The following is a 16,483-nucleotide window of genomic DNA, read 5'->3' on the forward strand; positions in this document are numbered from 1 at the left end:
CTTGATTGAACCCAAAGCTCACCATTACAAATAGTCCAGTCAGGGATTCCCTGTCTTGGCCTTCAAAGCTTTGGAATTACAGGTGAGCTGCCATGTCCTCCTGGCTTTTAAGAGAGTCCTAGAGTTCCAAGTTCTAATCTCCATGCTTGTGGGGAGAGTACACGATACACTGAGCATACTTTTGTATGCTCCCTTTTGCGGCGTCTGCCTCCCTTGAGTAAGCTCAGGCTAGTCTTGACACTACCCGGGGTGAACTATGCTACTGGGAAGTGGGAGAAGGACATTATAAGCTCTGCCACAGACCGGAGGAAACAAACATACCTCACGGCTGCCTGAATGTCAGTGAGACTTTCCAGGTCCTTGGGACAGGCCAATGGGACTATTTTTGACTTCTGAAAAAGTGATACTCCCTCACACCTGGAGTGAGTGTGGGCTCCAGCACTACCATATCTGAGCAATCCCAGATGCCCCTGAATAGGGTGGTGACCTGGGGCAGGCTGCCAACTTCTATGAGCCTCCATTTCCTCATCTGCAAAGCAGCTTTAACCACCTGAACCTCTTGGGATGCTGAGGCTGAGGACACTGTAATAGAAGTAAGAGATGCCAACCATCAGCAAGCCACCCATGAGCCAACACCTGTTGCCCAAGCTTCTGGCTGCACTCCAAGCAACCCAGGGCCAAGGATTCCCCATCCATCCTCCTGGGATGTCCTCCTTGTTCTCAAGCCATGAGGCATGGGTGGAGCTGACACCCACCAAGACAGGCTCAGGATTGAACACAGAGCCCACTCCAGCGAGTCAGAGCCAAGAAGGCTCAATTCTGGGCCTCAATAGCTGAGCAAGATGAGTAACTGTGGGGAACTCCCGATGCCACCCTGCACAAACTGAGGAGCGCTGGCCCCAAAGAAACAGCAGAGCTAAGAGATCTACACAGACAAGGATGTCTGTCCAGATTCTAGAACCAGTCATGATGGAAAGCAAGGCTCTTCAGTAAATGAGCTGGATAAATCCTTCACCACATGACTTTGAGGTTCCTGCCTGACTCACACCTGACCAGTATGACTCACCAGGAAGGTCTGAGGATCTCTGGCACCTCACCCATCCCCCACGGTGGCTACCATCTTGTTTCTATGGCAACAGGCCCACACAGTGGCCATCACCTATTCCAACCAGCCCTGAATGCAAACGGAACCAACATATACACTCAGATTCTGTCTGAAATCTTCCCAGGTCCACACCCACCCAATCACAGATCCTCACCCCACTCTTCAGCACTTCACCCGACAGACCAGAAAGCAATGCAGCCTGCAGCCTGGGGAGCCATGTCCTTGACCCAAGGCCAGGCTCTGGGGACCTGTAAGGTTCCAAAGTAGAGTGGTCAGTGACCTGGCACTCGGGGCGTCTTGAGCCTCTTGGCAACTATGGGACTTCCCTGAGCCACACATAATACAAACACGGTCACATGGGAGGAAGGCTCCACAGGCTTCTGACCACTGACGACAACTGGGCCCACTGGCAGGCACTGGTCTCCATGGCACTTGCACAATTGGTACCAACTTTAGATTCTTGGGCAAGGCACAGACCCTGCCCAGACAGCCTGGGCAGGGACATGGAAGTGACGACAAATGGCCATGGCTTCAGTGAGGATGCTGCCCACCTGACATGAACCTTCTCCTGTCTGACTCAAGCCCACAGAACGGCTCTTGGTTGGCTAAGTCAAGTTCAAAGACATTTTCTGACTCCTTTGCCTCCCTGTAGCTAAGAGTAGCCATGAGATTTGGCTCTGGCCAAGAGCACTAGGAAAGGAAGGGATTAGGTAAAGAAAACATTGTTTTCTGACCCAAGTAGACAGGCATGGCTAGCATAGCCATCTCTCCACCCTTCCATATGTCCTTCAATTCAGATATCCATAGCTCCAGCCACTGCCTTGTGATCATGTGATCATGAGGACGTTAGCTCCTACATGGCAACTCTTCCAACAGTAACCGGAGCTGGGAGTCATGACCCCACCTCACGTGGCTTTCTATGGAGATCACAGGAGCCAGCTTCTCTGACAGCAGCCACAGACCACCACAGCAGGACTCCTGGGTAAAGGCTGATCCCTGGGTCCCGCCAGGCCTGATAGGCCCACATCCCTGGATTGGGGCCCAAGAGGCTTCCCCTGTGATTGTGCTGCTCTCTGAAGCACAGAGAGAGATGGAAGGTTGTGTTTGAAGGTTGAGGAGATCGCCCAGCCCAACTGCTGTGCATGACTATCCTTCTCCTTCAATGGGCCTGTACCCAGAAAGCCACTACCCACCAGGGATGTGGGCTTCTCCATAGCCTGCAGTTAGGATCCCCATCCCCCTTGGTCTTCCCTGGCCTGCCACATGCATTTAAAGCAGAGTCGTAGAGAGTGGCTGGACAGTCAGGTGAAGGTCTTGTTCATGAAGGAATACAAACAGTCAACGAGCCCAGTTGAGATACTCCTCATCTTGTCATTGGAACCTTAGGAGAAGGGAGACATTGCTTGCATCTCCTCTGGGGAGGGATTTTAGCAACACACACCCTCATCCCTCAGTCAGCAGCTCTTTTCTGCGTGGAGGCCCTCCCTGTGATGTCACAGTCCTCAGGTTTCAAGGGCTTTCAGATTCAGAGTGCTGACACTTACCCCTACATTCATGCACCCAAAAGCTCACAGCCCCACCCAGGCCCCTGTTCCCCCAAGCACCAGCTTTGAAATTCTTGTGGAAGCTTTTAACAGAGGTGTCTCACTCCCCGTCGCTGCTGGCAGTGGTCACTTCATAAAGGCTGGGCATGGAGGAGGAGATGGAATTCAGCATGACGTCAGAAGGGACTATACAAGTGGAGAATATCTCAAGTTCAATACAGTAACTGAATATTTCATGACCTCCTAATGGACAGGCAGGAGAGAGCAGCTTAAGTGAAAGACAGTGGGGTGGCTCGGTCATACCTGAAGAGCAATGGTGACCGCCTGCTCTGTCTCAGGCTGGGGAAGGAGAACAGCAGGGCTCTCGGCCCAGGCTGAGCAAGAACAGGAAGTGACTCTGCAACAAACAGCTGGATCCCCTCCACAATGAAAGCACCTGCCACAGGGCCAAGCTTGCGGTTTGAGTTTCAAAATCACCTGCTATTAACCCCAAGGTGAAGGAGACCCAGCTTGGAGGGCAAACCTGATCATGAGACAAGCCTACACTCTGGGATGGTAGAGCCTCTCCCAACTGCCTCAAAGCCATTGTCGTTGGAGGCTACCATCCTTTCCTCCAGGAAAGAATAGAGACAACGCAATGCCAGTCCCAGCAAGTGAGCTTCTGAGAACACTGTCCTCGGACAAGCAGTGGGGGGTGTCTGGGGCATTTCATCCTGAAGGGAAAATGAAGCCGCCTCTAGACTTCTGGAGGGCTGCAAAGTCTGTACATAAACCCCTCCCTGTGGCCTTAGCTTCCACCACCACCCCAGACCTGTCTCGAAGCCTCATCATCTCTCAACTCCACATGCTGCAGAATGTGAGCCTTCCACCTCAGAGTCCATTGTCTTGTCTCTGCTGGACAGTTCCCATCCCCCAGCTCCAAGCCCTGGGGGATACCAGACCCACATCCTTGCATCACCCTGGTCCTTCTAGGCAGTACTGTGGAACCATTCAGAATTCGTCTGTGATGTGTGTTTTCATCTCCTTTCTACACTCTGAGCCCCATGCCATCAGGAAGAGCATGTGTCTCCTTTATCTCATGTCCCCACATCCCAGGACAAAGTCCGGTACGTAACAGTTCCTCAATAAATGCTGACTCGGGGGATGGTACTAACAGGTGGGAGCCGCAGAATGACAAACTTCAGTTCAGTGAAAGAACTTTCTAGTCCTTTATTACGTTCCCGTTTGAGACTTGCTGCCTTGCATGATAGTGAGCTCCCTGCAGGGGCAGCATACAAATGGCGCCTCTGATCTCAGCTCAGCTGCACTGAGTTGGAGATGCTGTGACCTCTAAGGAACCTTGCAACTCAGAGGTTCTGTGTCACCCTCTGTGTCTTGGAAGAAGCAGCCAGTAATTTGAGGAAGGGGTGGGACGGGAAGAGAGAAAATATCCTTGGGATGTTGGGCCTGTTACTGTGGAAACAGAACGTTTATAGTACTGGTGGGACTTTGGTGGGGAGGGTGGGCAGCTCTGGGGATGGTAAGAACCAGATGGGGGCGGGAAGGGTGAAACTGGGCTCTGTAGTACCAGCTATACACATCACCCTGTCCTCTTCACCCTCACCATTCCTGGGACAGTGAAGACCATAGACACAGGGTAGGTCTGGTTCCACATCTAGCACAGGGGTAGACCTGTGGGTGTGCATGACTCTGGGAGATCTCCCAAAGTCCCCCATAAAGCTAATGGATGAGCTGCATCACCAGTGGGCCACAATGAAGGTGACAGTGCGGGGCTCCCGCCACCCACACAGTTCATATACGGTAAGACTGAAAATATGCTTTACATACCGGCCCCGTGCCAGCCTTTCCTGATGCTAGGGGTGACAGCCAGAAGATCCTACCTCTCAACTTATCCCAAGAACCAGGAAGATATCAACCAGAGCCCTTCACAGGATGCTGGGTGCTGAAGCTGGTAGTCCTCTCCTGCTCAGCTTGGAGATGCTGGCATGCCAGCACGCAGGAACAGAACAAGAAACAGCTGAGCTTGACGTCTAACCGCGAGGGGTGAGGGGGCTTCGAGATGGGGAGGGCAGACCCAGCCAAAGAAATAACATTCCAGAGACAAGAGTTGGGAAGAACTGCCCAACGTGCCACATACCTCAGTCTCAGCTCTGGGAAGCTGGGGGCAGACCGTCTCTGAGAATCCAAAGCCAGCCTAGTCTACATAGTGAGGTCCAGACCAGCCAGGGCTGCACAGTGAGGCTCTGTTAGCCTGAGCTAACAGATGTACCTGATGATTTTTCAGAATCTAGGGGATAATACCTTTGTTTGACTTACTCTTTCCTGTTAATTAAAAGGTGAAGATGCTGAGAAATTGCAAACTGATTTGTAGATTTTTACCAGGCAAAGATGGATGCAATTTCTTCCCAACAGGAAGGACTTCTGTCCATCACCAGCCCTGGGGTGTCTTCACGGGAGGCCATCACTCAGCTCTAGTGGCTCCCTGGCCCTCTTCTACAGTTGTTCTGTAGTCACCATCTCACCTGCCCCCCCTTTAGCAGAATAACCAGAGGTGCACGGGCACTCCCGGGTTCGCACAAGGGTCACTTCTCTTCATATGTGTCTCTTTAAACTTTTGGAAATGACACTCTGGTCTAAGTTTCCTTCCAGAAGCAGGGAGGCATCAGTGGTTCTCCCAAGGAGATGTGGGTGAACAGCACATCCACGAGACAGAGCCAGGCACAAACTGTCCTGAAACCCAAAAAAACACAGCAGCGAGAAGACATCCAGGGGGTTGAAAACGACAAAGAAAGGGACAATTCTAGCAGGGGCAGTGAAGGAACAAAGGACCCTGCTGAGTCAGGGGTGACTCACAAAACTGAGTCCGGAACTCCCTCCCATTCCAGATAACACAGGACAGATGCCGAGACAAGAGAGAGGAGAGATGATCCAGCTAACAGGAATTTGAGAAGGACACAGCAGGAAAAAAAATCAAAGAAGAAACAGGGGCAGTGCCCTGAACCAACAGGACACTTGAAGCTGCAACTACAAGTTCTAGACACCCCCGGAGAAACTCTGAATTCTGAAGACAAGCAGGAAAATAAGCAGCTTCTTTACTAGGCAAGGCTGTTACCTTCTATAAAAGGAGAGCAAGGCGGTCCTGGGCTCCATGCAGCCCCATGTTATCAATTCGCATGGCACAATGGCACCGGTTCTAAGGGAGTGAAATTGCAATCCTATGAAAGAGCAGACGCACTCTGTCCTTCCCATTCCGAGATCAAAGAGATGAGTTTGCACAGTCAATATGAAAAATGATACTATCCAAAACCTTTCTCTGAAACTCTACTTAAGGGTATTCTCCAGTTGGCCCAAAATGAAAACGCACCTGACCTGGTACCCAAGAACCCATCTGAGTTCTACCAGCCTTCAGGCAGGATCCAAATTCCTAGGGACAAGGGGGCTGGGAGTCTGACTAGCACCATCAAGAAGGGATACTTAGAAACAGAGTGGTGACACAGGCTGTCACATTTCGGGACAGAGCCTGAGAACTCAGCACATTCCTGGGCCTCTGCATCTCCAATGTTCCCTCTCGGCCATTTGCAGGTGACTCTGCTGCCCCTTATGGATGGCAAAATACTCATGTACAAACGCATACATGTGCTCCTACACACACCAACCGGCACACGTGCATTCTTGGTCACCAGCCCTCTTCTCTCCTAGCAGGCTAGCGCTGACTGTCTTTGTCTTTCATCTCCCATGTGTTACGTCCTCAGGACAGAACACAAGTCCCCATGTCCCCAGCCAGGTTCCATCAGACTCCTGGGTTAAATGATCTCAGCCAAACACAGCACCTTGCTCAGAGCCCTAGTTCAACTGAGGGCAGACTCTACCACAGCAGAGCTGCTTGATACTGTCCTAGGCAGTCAGCCTGGCAGGACTGACCTGGATATAGCCTCCTCTCCCCATCACCTGGCCTCCAGGGCAGCACCCACACTCAACACAGCCTTCTGCATCTCTGGCTGACGAGCAGGCTTCTTTCTTTCTCTCATCAAGTCTTGTTCTATGACCCAGGCGGGTCTTAAATTCCCCGGTTAAGTGGTCCTCCCACTAAAGCCATTCATGCTGTATTAGAAGTGATCAGAAATAGGGTTAGATGACGCCTAAGTCCGTTCTCCATTTCTGACTTGCTGAGTGACCATAATAACAGTAATGGTGAAGCCGACCGTGATGATAGCTACTTGGTGATGATGACGATGATGATGATGGTGTTGGTAAAGGTTGATAGTAACGATGTGATGGTGACGATGATGGTGACGATAGTGTTGGTGACGATAGCTGTGGAGATGACCGTGGTGATGGTTATGATGATGATGATGATGATGATGGACTCTGGTGAAAATGTGATGATGAAGACAGCTATCGTCATGATGGTGAAAATGGTGATGGTGGTGACGATCATGGTAGCAATCATAATGACGGTGATGTTGGCAGTGGTAACGGTAATAATGGTTATGGTGTGGTGACGATGAATGGTAATAGTAACACGGTGACGGTGGTGGTGACAACAGCGACAATGATGATAATGGTAAGAATGGTGATGGTTATGAGAGTGGCGGCGGTGGCGGTGCCGCTGGCAGCCGACACTTCTTGATGTGCATTTGGACCAGGCGAATTTCTTTACTCCTTTTTTACAGATGGGGAAATGGAGGCTTCACAAGGTTAGGTAACTTTCTCAAAGGCATTCAGTTAATCAGCACAAAACAGTCTACACGGCCCATCTGGAAGAACAGACGCTGACAGTGGCTAAAACACCGGACGGCTGTCTGTCTAGGCCTGTCCCCGGAGAGTACCATTTCTCCTGCCCCCGGGGCCAGAGGCCCTGCATTCTCACACAGCATCACCATCATCTCCCAGAAGCCCCTGAGTTAGCTACAGGGTAGCTGGCACGCATCAAAAACAAGTCGTTTACCTACCCTGCCATAACAATGAAGAAATCCAGGCGGTTCCATGTGTCCCCGAGGTAGCACTTCTTGCCAAAAATGCCCAGGGCCACCATCTTAAGCACCATCTCCATGGCGAAGAAGATGAAGATGAAGTCATCAAAGACCTGTGGGGCAGGAAGAAGACAGCACAGGGCAGAGTGAACTCTAAGGGTGGGAGTCGGAGCCACTGTGAGGTCAGAGGTGGGACAGGAAGAGAACCTCAGAGGCCCTGGTCACTCAGCCACTTCACAGACCAGGGATGAACTGCCCAAGGTTGTACAGCACATTCTGTTCACTGCTTTAGCAATGACAAGGACCAGGGCTGAGCACCAGGCTCTCCCTCGCTGTCTCTACTAACTGTCAAGCAGACAGTGGAATCACATTCTCTCCGCTTTCTCACAACGGCACACATTAGGTAGCCCACTTTACAAGGAAGGAAGCAAGACTCAGAGCAGTCAAGCAACTCGCCCAGGTTACACCGAAACTACATGCCAGGATTAAAATGAGACTCAGGTCCGGCTCCCAGGGATGGGCCTCAAATATCCTACTTCTGTAAAATGGGTGCAGCCCCTCAGCCCCGTTCTACAGTTCTTCGCACCCTGCCCAAACCCGTGCACTGGACACATCAGGGCCCACCCAGGACCTGAGGAGTAAGAACAGGAGAAATTCAAGAGGACACTCCTAACAGACATGGGGCAGGGGTACTAGGGAGCCAAGGAAGGCCATGGGCAGAGAAGTGTCAGTCTCTGCATTTCACTGGTGTGGATGGGGTAAGGGGAGGAGCCTCGGCTGGGAAACCAAAGGAAGCTGGTGGGGGATGGGGCAATTATGCAGGAGAGGTGGGGAGATGCACCCGGGTAGAGCCCTGAGGTTGGGGGAGGGGGAAGGGGACCACCGAGAGGCTCACCTGTAGGATCTTGCAGCGGTCCGACAGGCACTCCATGTCGTCACATGGCTGGTACATGCCCAGGGTCACACAGTTGAGCAGGATGACCAACATGCTTACACACTCGAACCACGTACATGGAGTCAAGGATGAGCTGGCGGCAGCGTGGCTTAGGGCGCTACACTCCTGAATGCGACACCGCAGGAACAGACACACGGACCGTTTCTGCTTCTCTCCCACCCTGTGACCCCCCCCCAATGGCCCAGGTCCAGGTTCTCAAAGACTGTACAGCTGGCCCTGCCCCACCACAGCAGTAAGACTAAGGCCACACCCTGCAAGGAACCAAACCAAAACCACCAAAGCGTCCACTGGAGGAGGCTCCTGGTTCCACCCAGGAAGGAGTGACTCCCAGAAAGGTACTTAGCTCCAGCAGCTCTGATACCTAAGTCCTTCTCTGACTCCCTCCTTCTCCCATCGCCCAACCCTCCCTCTGCAGAGGCCTCAGGCTTCCAGTTCAAGGGCTCTACTGCCTTTCCGAGTCCTCCTGGACACGTTCTCCCAGCCTGCCCATCTCTGTGGCTGAAAGTCACAGTCAGCCTCTGGCTGAGGCTCCCAGGTCATCCCTACCCAGAGAGTCGGCCTCCCCAGGTGCTGCCTGGAGCCAGAGAACCTAAGATCTGTTCTTCACTCTGCCATGAGCCACCAGCAGGATAAGGCATCCTACAGCCCAGACAGAGGAGAGCTTCCTAAGTGCGCCTTCCCCCTGCTAACAACCACTCTCAGGCCACAACTGACCCCATCCACTTCTGCCTATCTCAATCTGCCTCACCAGGGAGCTCAAAACTCAAAGAGGCCTCTCGGCTGTGTCCCTCACAGCCCCCCAGTTGCCGTGATACAGCTGAGAGAGCTAGAGTCTGCTCCCCCAATGGCCTCCCCCCTTTTGCCCAAGCCCTGGGGCCTACAGAGATCTGTACCCAAGAAAGTTCGCCATGGTAAAATGAAAGTACAGCATGGCAAAATGAAGTTAAACCACACACAGCATAAATACTGAAGTCAGACTCGGGGATGAACTTCCAGATGGAGGAGCCTGACTTCCCTTGAAGGTGATGACTGACCCGGAAGTGTTTCTCATCTACTAGGAGGGAGCTGACAGCCCCTAACACCAGCTGTCTGCACCAGCTGTCTCCTATCCTTGACCTCATCACTTAGCATCTGGGTACAGAGTGACTAGGCTATGTGTTGTCAGAGCACCCAGCATCATCAGAGACCAGTGCCTGTATGTGAATTCCAGTCGCAGAATATAGTGGCTTTGGGGTCTTAAGCAAACCCCTTCCCATCTCCAAGCTCCCAGAGGTTCCTTACTGGAGTCCTGGAGCACCTCACAGGTCCATAGTGGCTGTCCTGACCCCTCTTCTGTAACGGCATCAGTGAGCCGTTAAAAACATCAGGGAGGCCAGCACGTGTCTTTAATCCCAGAACTTAGGAGACAGAGGCAGGTGAATTTCTGAGTTGAAGGCCAGCCTGGTCTACAGAAAGTGTTCCAGGATGGCCGGGGCTACATAGAGAAACCCTGTCTCAGAAAACAAATAAACAAATAAAACATTCAGGGAGATGTTTCCTCCTCTGCTCAGAGCCCTGCTATGGCTCCCAGCTTCTTCTGATGTAAATTCAGAAGCCCTTCCCAAAGCTGGCCAGCAAGACTCTACCTTCCTCTCCTTCCCCTGACAGCCTCCCTCCAGCCTGGGGCGTCCTGCTTGCTCTGTCTGGTCTGAGGCACATGCCACCTCAGGACCTTTGCAAGAAATGTCCCTTCCACTGGGAGACACTTCCCAAGACTCTCCAGGGCTAACCCTTTACAGGTACTGTCTGCAAGGAGTCCTACCTACCTCTTCAACCCCAGAAGCCCCTCCCCAACAGTCCTCCAGCTTGACATCTCTCTCGTTTCTAGACCACGGAGATGATGCTCATTATCCCTGCCCACTTCTAGAACAAAGTTTGGGTGGCTGGGATTCACACTCTCAGTTCAAACCGTAACAGCATGTAGATGCTCAACCAAGGCTTCCTGCATGAATACATGAGCTCTCGGGGCCCTGGCCACACAGCTCAACCCAATTTATAGCACCATAAAGCCACGCCAGCCCACAACAGCCAGATACTGACCACAGTGGACTGGGCCCCTCCTGCCTGCTAAGAGAGCTGACCTAGTTTCCATGGCAATAGCCCCCTCTGGTCCCCAGATCCTGCTCACCTTGAAAGCTACCTTCCATGGCCTCCATCCCTGCCCTGCTCCTTCCTGTCCCCGGCCTGACTGCCACTCTCCCACCACAGCCTGTAATTAATTTCAGTCGCTGCCAGGCCCCCTTTGAGCCCGAGCATGGCTCCAGCAGCAGCTTCATCATTAATTAACTTTTTTGAAGTTCAAACGTTCTAATTACCAGCGAGCATCCCCATTACCCTTGATCCCCACACACACCCCACCTCCCTCTCATATCCCAGTTTCTTCCTTCCTGGAGACCCAAGCCCAAGTGCACCTGGCAGGCCCATTTACAGATGGGGAAACTCAAGGCCTCTCCTGGGTCAAATGGCTGGGATCTGTCTACACCAGGCCTGCTGGGCTCCCCGGTCAATGTCCCCTCCCAGTCATGTGTCATGCTGTCCCTGCAATGCTGCCTCTGCCTCCCTGAGCCCACAGCACATCCCTGACCCAGTACCAGCCTCTCCTGGCTCTGGCCCTGCCTCTCCAGTGGGCCCCATGTGATGCCAGGCACTGAATCCTCAGACTCTTTGGGAAGCCCACATAGAAAGGAAGAAATTAAGTGAGATACAAAGGGGAACAGATTTAGCCAGGTGTAGAGGTTCATGCCTGTAATGTCAGTACTCGGGAGGCTAAGGCAGGAGGTTCAAGGCCAGCTAGAGCTACAAAACTTAAACCAAAACAAGCAAAAGTGGGTTAGAGCTAGAAATGCAGGGTAGTTGGTAAGTGTTTCGCTAGTGTATACATGGGCCTGGGTTCCATCCCAAGAACCACATAAAGTCAACCACGGTAGCATGGTAGCCAATCCCTGTAGCCCCAGCAGTACTCAGGAGGCAGAGGCAGGAGGATAAGGAGTTGAAGGTCACCCTTAGCTACATTATGAGTCTAAAGCCAGTTTAGCCTCCATGAGGTCCTGTCTTGGTGAGGAGGGGAGAGGAGATTTACTTCAAGTAGCCAGCTGCAGAGACAGCACTCCATGTACAGCTATGCCTATATTTTCTTGTCCCCTCCATATTAATCTATGCACGTCTATCTCTCTCTTGTTCTGAAGTCTTCCATGGCTCCCCATCGCCCCCTTAACCTGATACCCACAGACTCCTGGATTCGGATCTCAATGAGTGCAAAGGCTGAATCTCCTGCTGGCCTCGGGACACTCTAAGCCTCTTGCTACCTGTGAGCATCCCCACCGCATGCCATTACCGTCCCTCTGAGGCAAACCACTGCCCACCCTTCCCCATCTCACTCATCCTCCGCCCATTCCAAAGGCTTCTACCTTTCTCCCTCCCAGCTGCTGCCCAGCCTTCCGCCCACCCAGTCTAACACACACCACGGTGATGAACTTGGCAGTCACTAGGCATGCTTCATGCCAGGCACCTTAGGGACACAGCCTTAACTGCCACACACAGTCCATCAGAAAGAGACAAGGAAATGGGTCTAGAGGGCCAGTGTGTCTCCAAAGTCCCACCGAAGCTCAGGCTGAGCAACTCCAAGTGCTAACTGCTTTCTTGGTAGCTCAGCTACCCTGAGCATGGCATGGAGGCTTCCAGGTTGGACAGATTGATGGCCTGATCCAGTATCTACTTTCCCACCATTAGTCATATGCACCAAGGAACCTAGAGCTCAAGCAAGCTGAGTTCTGGGGAAATGAAAGGAAAGATGGAAACCCCACAAGAGGGCAGAACAGGAATTCTGGGTAATAGTACAGGTGGGGTTTGAATGTTGTCTCCATACGAGAATGGAGTAATCAATAGCTCCCCATTGCTTCTCACAGTTAGAAACAAAGCCCTAGACTGGCATCTAAGGATGTGCAATGGGGACCCTACCATCCTGCCTTCTTTGTCTAGGGGTCTCAGTCCTGTTGGAAAACAGCAGAGCAGCACCTTCAATGGTGAGACAGCATGCAATCCAAGGCCCCGCTGCGTGAATAGGTAATGGAAACAGAGACTTGGCCAGCACACAAGAGCCACTACAGAAGCAATACTCACAGCCCTTGACCTCTGGGGATCCCTGAGTCACAACAGTCTTACAAACCCACCAGCCCTGAGCTTCCCCACCTGTCCAAGCACAACCTGCCATCCTAAGCAGCCCCAGAGCGGGTGACAACCACCCCTGAGGAGCCTGCAGAACAGATCGATGTCTATCAGATCAATGCAGTTTCCTTGGTGGCTCAAACACCCTTGTCACGGGCAGGGACCTTCCAACCCTCAGCCCCAGTAGCAGACAGACTTTAAGGGAACCCTACAGAAGCCTGGACGCTTACCAGCCATCCCCACTCGTCCTCAAGGCCTCGAAGAGAATTAATGAGGACATAATGGAGTACCTGCTGTATACCAGGTGCCTAGTGAATGCCTGATGATTACAAATGCCTCCCGGGTGACCAACAGCATTTGCTAATGAACTTTCTAGCCAAACATCAAGCCAGGAGTGCAGGAGTAGGCTTGTGATCCTGCAGGATGTGTGTGAGTTTGGGGCCAGCCTGGGCTATATAGATCCTATCTTAAACAAATCTGGGATGTCAGCATGTGCAGCAAGGAGCCAAGAGGTCCCTCCTAGTGTGCAGAGCCAGCACAGCAGGGGCAGTAGGAGGACCCTCTCGGACAGCAGAGGGGAGAGAGATCCCAGCTGGATGTCCTCTGCTCATGGCTTTCTATGACCTTGAGTGGACGCTGAAGGTGTCTTTACAAGCCCTTTGGCTGACAGCTGCCAAAGTGGAGGAAGGGGCCGGGGCAGGCACGAAAGGTGGTCTCTCTGTCAAAGCCCCTCAGTCTGTCTCCGGAATAGTGGAGAGTTCATGCCCCGGACCTCAGAGGCCTGCTCTACACAGCCCAGGTCTTGAGCCAGTTCTGTTTCCCTGAAGCCAGGTCCCCAAGCATCTATGTAGCGCCTGCTGTATACCTCATATGCATCGGTGTAGTAAGGCAAAGGAAGTTCAGTCCATTCCCTGGAGGTCCCCACAATGTGGTCCTGATGCCAGCCCATTCCTGACATGTGGCCACATTGGGCTTGTCACAAGGACAGTGGCCACCATGTTTGAATGCCTGGGAATTAAGGCTATGCAGTCACTCATTCATTCATTCATTTATTCATCTACTCAACTAATCTTTATGGACAATGGTCATTTTGGAGAGTTGTTTAATGATGCCTACTAAAGCTGAACACAGACTCAAGCTGGGGTTGGGGGAGGCAAGCCCTGGCATCTAGTAGAGACCAGGAATGCTATCAAACATATGCATTACACAGGACAGCCCCTGTCACAAAGAATCAGTAGACCCAAATGGCCAACAATGTCAAGATTGAGAAACTCTGTTGGATAAGTCTATGGTGGTATACTATACAGCCAAGAAGAACAATGAGTAACCAATATATACAATAGAATGGAGGAATCTCTGTTGAGTGATGAAGACACACAGAGAGATCATCTGAGCACAGGTCTGGGAAGACTAAAATCAGGCAAAAGCAGGCAGAACCGTAGCAGGGTGGGGAAATCACCACAGAAGGGCACCAAGTCACTTCCAAAGACTGCGGATGGTCTCAAACTGAGTGGAGGGCGCAGAAGTCAAACTGGAGGGAACTGTCTGGATCCTAAGATGTGTGAGCTCACCTGTGTGGTTTACATCATTGAAAAGCAAAAACAGAAGCTGGGAGGGGGTGACACACACCTGCAACCCTAGCCCTCAGGAAGCTAAAGCAGGGGGATCTCAAAAAAAAGGAAGGAAGAGAGAGAGAGAGAGAGGGAGGGAGGGAGAGAGGGAGGGAGGGAGGGAGGGAGGGGGGGAGAGAGAGAGAGAGAGAGAGAGAGAGAGAGAGAGAGAGAGAGAGAGAGAGAGAGAGAGAGAGAGAGAGAGAGAGCACGCTGGAATGATTAAGAGCACTGGCTGCTCTTCCAGAGGACCTGGGTTCTGTTCCCAGATCCCACACAAAGTTCACAGCCATCTGTAACTCCAGTCTCAGGGGATCCAATGCCCTCTTCTGGCTTGTGTGGACACCAGTCATGCATGTGGTACACAGACATACGTGCAGACAAACACTCATACATACAAAATAAAAATAAATAAATCTTTTAAAAATCTGGTGGTAGATGTGGGGTGGAGTGTGTGTGGTTCAGACACCAGGGTGGTTGCTTAGCATACAGGAAGCCCTGGATTCAATCCTCAGCATATATATATATATGTATGGATGGATGGATGGATGGATGGATATATGTATATATCCCAGTAATCCTAACAGGGCGAAGACCAGAAGGAAGCTCATCATTGGCTACATAGTGAGTTTGAGGCCAGACAGGGCTATATAAAACCCTGATTCAAAACTAAATAAGTAAAACACACAAGCAACATGCCAGAGTGTCCACTGGCTCTGGCCTCCAATGGGATTTTCCCAGCAGCCCCTGCACCCCTGCTCAGTGACTTACCTGCAGTCATGGCTAACAAAAGCCCTAGCTAGGATGGGACTCCATGTGATCCATCTTCTGATATGTGGTTGTAGATCTGCTCTGCCTCACCATTCCCATCACACCCCAGAGAGACAGGCACAGCAGAGATTACTACACTCACTTTCCAGCCACAGAGAAGAAGGTCTAGAGACCGTACAGCTGGCCCCAAACGGCACAGCAGCTGAGCTGGGCAGAAAGCTGCTCCAGGAAGTGAACCGGCATACAGACAAGTTCCCCAGTGACAGGAAGTGTCCTGAAGGACAGACACACAAGCCTTGCTGTCTCTGCTTACAAGCCCTAACGTCCCTTAAAATTATGACAAGGGACAAGTCCACCCCCTCCTCTCCCTCTTTTGCCTCTCTCCCTTCCTGTTCCCAGTCCCTTTCAGAGTCCCCACCACATGAGAACTCAGTGGGCGTGTCCAGTCTCTGATTCCCATATGTCCAGTAAGCTATGATGCCTGGCACAGACAGCCAGAGTGAGGGAGGCAACAGCAAACAGATAAAGACGCCAGCCTGGGGGAGAACCTAGGGTGGGTGGCCCACAGGAAAGAGGTTCTGGCCAAGAAGACTTGCCAGACATACCTCTTGGGCACGGGGGAAGAGCGGGTGGGGCAGTCACCAGGGCCGCAGTCGTTCAGGGACAGACATGGCCTCAGGAGCCCACCTCAAAGAAACACCTACAGAGCTCCTCATGCCCTTTCAGCAGCCAGATGCAAACACATCTGCTAAGACAACCCACTAACACTGTTGACCAGACTGGGGCACCTCATCCCAGCCACCCTGTGCTCCTCGTGGCAGAACATGACCACCCCATCCTGCAAATTCGGAAGTCTTCCCCAGGACAGCCACACAGGATGACTGCAGGTAAGACTCCCTTTGCTTGGAGGCACCAGGGAGGCTGGGGAGGGGATTGTCATCCAGCCTCCCATCGTGAAGGCCCTCTCCGCTCAGTTTTCACATCTACTACTCCTTACTCAACATCCATTGCTCACTATTCTTGCAACACTCCTCCACCGAGGCCTCCCTCTGTGCCTGCTGCCTAGAAACCAGAGTGAAGGACATTTGATCTCTGATGCCAGAGACCCAGTAGAGACAGAGGGCAGAGATGACAACACTTCTCCAGGAACATGTCCTTTACCACACCTTCCCCAGAAGACACACCTGTTCATGTTCACCTGTGTGTTCCCACAGAAACACACGCACACACGCATGTGAACACACACACACACACACACACACGCATGCGCACGCGCGTACACACAGTACACCCACAACCTCCTCTCCCTCACTCCCAGCCAT

At 52.1% G+C, this 16,483-nt stretch overlaps 1 protein-coding gene across 3 annotated transcripts in view; it reads right to left on the minus strand.

The window, feature by feature from the left end:
- The window catches only part of Cacna1i (calcium voltage-gated channel subunit alpha1 I), a 110,873-nt gene that overhangs the window by 70,975 nt on the left and 23,415 nt on the right, over positions 1 to 16,483 (minus strand). For all 3 annotated transcript variants that reach the window (XM_040754106.1, XM_005067001.4, XM_040754107.1), the window contains exons 3-4: positions 8,518 to 8,629; positions 7,602 to 7,735 (exon numbers count right to left, since the gene is read on the minus strand). In XM_040754106.1, coding sequence (XP_040610040.1) covers positions 7,602 to 7,735; positions 8,518 to 8,629 — 246 coding nt within the window. The remainder of the gene's footprint in view (positions 1 to 7,601; positions 7,736 to 8,517; positions 8,630 to 16,483) is intronic.

Source organism: Mesocricetus auratus, unplaced genomic scaffold, assembly GCF_017639785.1.
Source record: "Mesocricetus auratus isolate SY011 unplaced genomic scaffold, BCM_Maur_2.0 Super-Scaffold_100010, whole genome shotgun sequence".
NCBI classification, from domain to species: Eukaryota; Metazoa; Chordata; class Mammalia; order Rodentia; family Cricetidae; genus Mesocricetus; species Mesocricetus auratus.